At 43.5% G+C, this 7,856-nt stretch overlaps 1 protein-coding gene across 1 annotated transcript; it reads right to left on the bottom strand.

Annotated features, from left to right (window-relative positions):
* Positions 240–3,969, bottom strand: LOC8085743 (transcription factor RAX2). Its single transcript, XM_002446134.2, has 3 exons — positions 3,267–3,969; positions 2,038–2,167; positions 240–1,470 (listed from the first exon to the last, which is right to left on the bottom strand). The coding sequence occupies exons 1-3, from the start codon at positions 3,400–3,402 to the stop codon at positions 675–677; spliced, it is 1,062 nt and encodes a 353-aa protein (XP_002446179.1). The 5' UTR covers positions 3,403–3,969; the 3' UTR covers positions 240–674.

Raw genomic sequence — 7,856 nt, 5'->3', positions numbered from 1 at the left:
CCAAATCTACTAGCTGTAGCAGTGCCCAACAGAGTTCATCAAGATCGTCGTCCAAGCATCACGTCGATTAGGGCACAGTATAGGAGGAAGATCGAAATGGTCACACTGCACAGCATGCATGCAGATATCACCAGCAGCAATCCAGCTGCATGCACTACAAACTGATGCAGAAAGCCTGGCTAGTGTACCATTTTGTATGCAATGCATTGTGGTGCTCAGAAGGTCCAGTCCAAAGAAAGTGAGACACAGTAACAAGTTTTGCACAGTGTACCTCATGCATGCTCTGAGCTCTGATAGATGCTCATGACACTATACCTCTGGTGAGAAAAAAGAGAGACAAGTACAACAGTAATACAGTATATATAGGAGGAGGAGGAGGAGGAGGCCGGGCAGAATCTGGATCCCATGTCACGGTCACATACACAGCCTGTAACACGCACGCAACTTCCTGCACGTGTATGCAGCCATGACACAGGGTAATTAAGCTGCCCACCCACACACACCACACACGCACGATCGTGTCACTAGTACACTACACTGTAAAATTAAATCAGAAGAAGATGAAAAAATACAGCAGTAGTAAAATTAAACACACACCTTGTCGTCGTTGATCATCAATCAATCACTTTTTCCCTGTGTCCGGCCATCTGATCGATCTCAGCAGTCAATGCCATTTACATCATCGTCACCTTCCCTTGCGAGCCGCCGCCGCCGCCGAAGCCTTCCATTCCGCCTCCGTCCTCATGGCCGCCATGGCCGTGCAAACTACCGGCGGCGGTTGTGCTCATGAGCAGCTGCTTGATCTCCTCGTAGTTGTACTCCACCGGCGCCACCTGCTGGTGACCGTCTTGCAGCTGATGAAGAAGCAGCCTGTTGTCATGCTCCATGCTGCCGCCATTGTTGTAGCCGAACAAGTAGCCGTCGAAGCTCAGGTCCTTGCCATGGCCATGGCCGAACTGCGCATGCGTCTGGCTGTGGCTGTGCGCGCCGCCGCCGTCCGACGAGCTGCAGCTCTGCTGGTCGCTGCCGAACACGATCATGCTGCCGCTCTCCTCCTTCACCACTTGCTGGTGGTGGTGCTGCTGCTGAAACTGCTGCTGTGCGTGCAGCAGTGACGACGACGGGGCGTTTGTTGGGATGCCAAGGCCGGCGCCGGAGCTTAGCATGTAGTCCTGGTGGTGCGGCGGCGGCAGCGCTAGTGCCGAGATGATGGGGTCGTGGTGGTGGAGAGCTCCGCCGGCGCCGGAGAAGAAGCTGTTGTAGGTGGCCTGGGGTAGGGAGGGCGACGACGTGTGCTGCTGGAGCATCAGGTTCAGGCCGGGCCGGTGGTGGTGGTGGTGCTGCCGCGGCGCGCGGTGAGGGTGTGGGGCGGCCGTGGAGCCCAGGAGCTTCTTCTTCAGCTTGGTGTTCCAGTAGTTCTTGATGTCGTTGTCGGTGCGCCCCGGCAGCTGTGACGCGATGATTGACCACCTGAGATATAGATTTGTAACAGGCAGCTGATGAATTGATGGATCATATGCACATTGTCGATTCTTTTTTTGTTAATTGGTTTTTCGTTCCCTTGTGCTAGCTAGCTAGCTTTTCTCATATGCTAGCTAGCTAGCTAGCTCAAGATAGAGAGAGTTTGTGTGTAATATACAACGAGAAAATGGTAGATCGATCATCTTCAAGAAGAATCAAAGTTAAATCTAGCTTCTTCCTTCAGAAGTCTCTGAACAGGTTAGCTAGTAAATTTGCATATATTTCTACATCGAGATACTTGGATGCATGTAAAGATGGGGACAGTGCTTCAAACGGGTACTCACGGTTCTTCTCTAGTGTAACTTAATGAACTAAATATACAATTCATTTAGTTCATTAAGTTACACTAGAGAAAAACCGTGGATATCCATTGAGGGCCATCCCCATCCTTAGATGCATGTAAGCAGAGAAAGGATTATTAATGTGTGTGGACTTTCGGGTCATAGTAGTGGTAGAAGGAAGGAGTTAATCCAGAACAGATAACTAAGGACTATATATCCAGTTTTTTTCACCCACCTGCTTCCTATACTTGCATACATGCTGCAGATGACCCTGTCTTCGTTCTCAGTGAACTCCCCGTGCTTAATGTTAGGCCTCAGGTAGTTTAACCATCTAAGCCTACAGCTCTTGCCACATCTCCTTAACCCTATAATCACAATATAACAAAATACATCACAAACTTGTAGTAGTAGTCCAACTTGAAATGTATTGTTTGATGAACACAGGCAAAAGGGTAAAAGACGATAGAAAGTAGCATGCAATTATGGGCATAATACGAAGCTGTCACATGGAGAACTTGTATGACAAGCCTTCTTCGGTTAGGAACCTGGGACTTTGACTTGCCACTACAATTAAGATCGAGTCCTGCTATAGTCGCATGATACCTAACTGCAAGACTATAGCTAGGGACATCACTGGTCCTAAAAGCATAAATAGTGCCGCAATCCTTGTCGGAATACTCCACATCCAAGGAAATGATCAATCGAAAACCGAAAGACGAAGATCGACATAATGAAAATACACTAGGGGGCTTATTTCTATGTTTTTTCAAATTGAGATATACTCCATTTCCATTGAACAACGGAAATCATTCGAGTTTAATTTGGGTAGGATGAAAGAGGTAAGCTATATATTATATAGCGAGATTGTAAATAGAGGACCGCTTGTCTCGGAACCAAACACTAGCCTATTAGATCCACACAATCAAAGGGCTCATGTCTCTAAATCATCAGGAAACCGGGATACAAATTAATTGAAACATGCATATCAAAGACATCTTTGATCCTAAAGGGTATGCAGAAAGAAGTTATGATGATCCGGACTAAAAGGACATCTAAATTCGAAAATAGTGAAGCAAATGAATCTTGAAGATTAATAGAATATGGCAAGTAATAGACAGAGGGGAGGAGCGGGGAAGAGTGAGCAAATCTTTTGTCTTGATAGCATTGTTGTAATAAATTCACGAGAGAGCATATATATAGGTTTTCCTTTCAATTCTCTCTTGTTTTTCTTCGAAACAAGATGTTTCAGAACAATCCTATTCAAGACTGATCCCAAACAGATCCAAGGTAGAACATAAAAAAGGCAAAATAAATTAGGAAAAAAAAAGAAAGAAAACCAAGACATCGGCATCAAGAACCTATACTGTTTATGCTGATAACAGCATGAAATCCCCAAATTGAACAAGGTGATGAGAAGCTACATCTACATATATTGTAGATTGACGACAAATCGTGTATATATACCTGCTTTTTGAGGGAGAGCAATCCAATTCCCACCGGTGCCATGCTTCTCGATGAACTCCTTGAGCTTGGCATCCTCCTCAGGTGACCATGGCCCTTTCTTCACATTGTTCTTATCGCAGCACGGAGCCCTCCCCATGAGGATGCAGCAAAGCGATGTGGCTAAAAGCAACACCTAGCTACCAAATCCCACTGCTTCCTAACCTTTTTGCTAATTTTCTAGCTGCCTGCCCAGGCAGCTTTGCTCTGTGTCTGCTATCTAGCTAGATGACATACTAGCAAGGAACACTGCCCTTTGTTGAGAGGCACAGAAAGCAAGGAGCCAGAGAAAGAGGAGACAGCACAAGGCAACAAAGAGAGCACAAAAAACATATAAGACTGATGAGAGAGACAGTCAGGCTGATGAGCTGCACAGAGATGCAGAGAAGTCAATGTGTGGGATAGTATGTGTGTTTGGTTGCAATCACCTCCTGCTTGATGGTTGGCCCCTACAAATCTCAGCACCAGAGGGAAAAAGGTTGGCTACTTTGATAATAGGAGAGCCTAGCCTTGCCTTACCCCACCACAGCCCTGTCTTTTCTGTAAACAAAGTACAGTTGCACATGGAATCGCCCAAGCTTGCGCGTGTTTGTTTGCAGGTAGCCTGGCACCGGATGGCATCCGGCCGTATAGTGATTAGTGAATCACTGGAGTCAGTGTGTACTTGGGCTAAATGTGGTGGTGTCGTCTCTCACAAGAATTTGCATACATGTTAAGTCTGGTGAGATTATTAGTAAGTAGATGCATGGCACATGATGGGTAGTTGTCAGTGACACCTATCTTTGGTATTAGACTTTTTTCCCTATATATGATATGATTTGATAGATAGCATATCTCATATGTATCTAGATGCAAAAAGGCAATGTGTGGTGGATAGCGTCTGACAGTCTAGTTATGCATATGTGTAGTGTTCCCATTTGAGAGCACATTATTGGAACTAGAGTAAAAGAAGTACTCCTCTATTTCAAATTATTGTATGGTGATTCATCAAATTCTACTTGTAGTAGGACTCAATAGACGTGTGTTATTAGGACTTCTAGTTCTAATAAGACTGGAGTTAGAATGACTCCTACTTACATGTATGGGAGCCTCAAGGGGACTATATAAACAAGAGGTAACCATTGGCATCAACCAAACCAACACAAGGGGCCGATCCATTATGAGCAATTAGGAGAGCTCAAGATGATTAAGCTAGACAGTTCTATCGCACTAAATTCTTGTATAGGATCATAATCAGTGGGTCCTAGAGGATCAAGTAGGGGTGTGATAGAGCAATAATCACTTGCACATACTCTTTTGGAGTTGTGCTTATAGAATTTATGGTCGACGTTGGCAAATACTAATATCTTATCGCAATTGCTTCAATATCATCTCTAGGATTTTCTACGTGATTCGACTACGTCGTTTTTAATACGGTGCAAGCTTATTTCATACTCGCACTGAGGGCTGCTGCACATAACTAGATGTATCTGATTCTAACATAAATCATAAGATATTTAAAATTTTCTAGATACATTATTTTTATTATATATCTGATGTAGCGTATATTTTAGTGCATATATAGCAAAAGCTACGTATTTAAAAAGCTAAAATGTCTTATAACTTGAAATGGGAAGGAGTAGTGCTTTTTTTATAGAACTCCATGGTGTACTAACTAGTTCCAAATATAATGATCTTGCTAGGCTTACAATTAATATAACATTAAAGATTTTGCAGAATATGTATTCAAAGTGAACCATGTAGAGTTTTGGTCCAATAAGAGGTATATATCCATTATCAGTGACCTTTTTCATTCGTCTGAAACTAAACCAGTAGCTCAACTGAAATTTTCGCGCGGTGTGATTTCAAAGGTCGGAAACTTGTTACGCCAAAACTCTAACCGGCCGGCGTGAGGAATCGGCATGTGCTGGCCGGTGTATTAGTAGGCAGGCAGGCAGGTAGGTAGCAGCCCCTGAAATCCCTGGCCTCCTCAAATACTTTTCGCCGTCGTCCGTGGACGGCCGACTTGTAAAGCCCATGCAGCAACTAGCAACTAATGACCTTGTTTAGTTTCACCTAAAATCTAAAAGTTTATGACACATGTATAAAGCAATAATATAGAGAAAAATAATTAATTATACAGTTCGTCTGTAATTTACGAGATACATTTTTAACTATAATTTACGAGATAAATTTTTTAAACCTAGTTAATCTATAACTAGACAATAATTACAAAATACAAACGAAAGTGCTATAGTATTTAAAAACTTTTTATCCAAAGAACTAAACAAGGCCTAGACCTAAAGGTCCTGAACGCGAGACAACAAATGCGTGGCCAGTGTCGCTCTCACGCGTATATGTGTAACCAAAATTGTACGCAAATTGCAGGGCAGCTTCATGCAGGTCGGGCGAAAGTGACGCCGCGCACTGGGTTCATGCATCTTCTGCGGGCATGCAGGCATGTATATATGCGTACTGGAACTGAGAAGATGTACTCATATACGCAAAGACCTGATATGATATCAGGGCAGACGCCGGCTAGGTCTGAGGCCCAAGGTTTTCTTTTTCGGTAGCATTTGCCGATAAATAAGATATTTCAGAAATTTTGGACTAAATTTAAATAAATTTAAATTGGTTTTTAAAAAAGTTTGGCATCATTTCACTAAAAAACTTTTTAATCTATCAATTATCATAAATTTATATAATATCAATGAAATAATATAAATATATCATTGCGGTGGTATAGCGGAATGATGGTGGGCAAGCTGCATATGCTAGTGCGATGGAATATGTGAGTGAGAAAATTAAATAAATTTGAAGAAATTTAGGACTTTGATAAGACTAGAAGATATGGTAGATCATTTTAGTGTGGTTTGAAGTAATTTAAAGCGAAACATAAGTTTAATAAAAAAAATTCAGACCCGAAAAAGAAAACCCTGGTCAGGCCTCGCTCAGACACCGTGGACGTTTGGAGGCCAGTAGGTGAGGCATGTGTTACTGTGTAGGTTCAGCGTAGTAAGGTTCAACCTTCGATTTCATCGTCGTAGGCAGGCACTGAGATTATACACACATCTAAGCTCTAGCTAGCTTAGTAGGTAGCTAGCAGCCAGCACGTTATTATATTATAGGCCAGTCTTGTCTTGTTTTGTCTGCAGATCGACCAAGGAAGCTACATCCGGCTCGCCTGTGTAGTAGGTTTAGGACCTTAATTAAAGGGGTTTCATTTTATTTTTCTTAAAAGAAAGATCGCTGCAGATTGTGGAATCTGTGTATATATACCTTCTTTCGAATCACTAGCTTGGAATCTATATTGTTGCATATTCAGACAAAAGTTAGTGAACTCTTAAATTTTGAATGAGATATCATTTTGCTATATTCAGCCATCTCATAATATATTTTTTATTTTTTTTGAATCAATCAATCAATCTCTCTTTCTCTCTTACACACACTAAAATTTCAAGTAAAATTCACCATAGGTCCATTAACTTTTATGAGGGTGTCATTAGAGTCCATCAACTTTCAAATTAATTTTTGGTCCCCTAAACTATTTAAAAGCGGTTCTCTAGAGGTCCATAAACCTCTGTTTAGCCCTTAGATCCGGCATAGGATGTACATTCAATGGCAAACATGGTGGAGCGGTCTGTAAAATGCAATTAACCTCTCTATCTCACCCATGTCCCTATCTCGGCCTCCTACGCCACCACGGTTGTCCTCCATGCTCACACTTGTTGGCGCCAACCCTCGCGCCTCCCACACTCTTTTGGTGTTGCTTGTAGCTCCCTTGCTGGACATGCTCTCTGAGCCTCCCTCACCCTTTGTACTAGTGGTTGTCATCCTTTGCACTTGGCATGTGGCTTGGCCTCTCGACTTGTGGGGAAGGCTTAGTCGGTGCCTAGCCTAGAACAAGCGTAGGGAGTGATTATGAGTGTTAGCGTAGGCTGTAACTAAGTAGGCAACGTGAGCGGAGACAAGGGTGGCTGGTGGCATTATAGCTAGCACATCGGGCATGGGGGCCAAGTGGTCATGGGTTGTGACGGGCCATGCATAGCAGTGAGGCAAGACTATAGTCATGTGATATCCACGTGCAATCCACGAGGAGCCATGATCTTGGTTGGATGTAGCATGAGGACTGAGGCCCAAGGACAAGTTTGATGTGGCCAGATATGGGCCACAAGGCCCGAGGATGAGGAGGATGAGGAGGTGGAGGAAGGTGAGGGATAGAGATGTTGGTCTGGCTAGAGCTAGCCCTAAGCAGCACGACAAGTGGGGCTAGGTGTTCTAAGGACTCGGTGGACTAGGAGGCGAGGAGGACATTAGTGATAGCAATGAGCTCATTAGCACCACAAAGGAGTGGGACGAACTCCACCATCAATGAGGTCATGTCCATCGGGCCTTCATGTCTGTCCTTCACCGCTCCTAGTCCATCAGCATGAACTCGCTTGATCTTCTCCATTATCATTGACCATCTTAATGCTCAAGACCTACACATCACAAGACAAGAGACATGTTGCCTTACTCACGTCATGGTTATTAGTCTCAACCACTAAACCAAAGCTCAATCACCTCTTTGAGAGC

Source organism: Sorghum bicolor, chromosome 6 (assembly GCF_000003195.3).
Source record: "Sorghum bicolor cultivar BTx623 chromosome 6, Sorghum_bicolor_NCBIv3, whole genome shotgun sequence".
Classification (NCBI taxonomy): domain Eukaryota; kingdom Viridiplantae; phylum Streptophyta; class Magnoliopsida; order Poales; family Poaceae; genus Sorghum; species Sorghum bicolor.
This window is presented reverse-complemented; position numbering and strand designations above follow the sequence as displayed.

Excerpts from the sequence above, each read along its gene's own strand:
- LOC8085743 (XM_002446134.2), bottom strand. The coding sequence starts at position 3,402 with ATGGGGAGGGCTCCGTGCTGCGATAAGAACAATGTGAAGAAAGGGCCA. Across the intron at positions 2,168-3,266 it reads TGCTCTCCCTCAAAAAGCAG|GGTTAAGGAGATGTGGCAAG; the intron begins GTATATATACAC and ends TTGTGATTATAG. Across the intron at positions 1,471-2,037 it reads TATGCAAGTATAGGAAGCAG|GTGGTCAATCATCGCGTCAC; the intron begins GTGGGTGAAAAA and ends TCTATATCTCAG.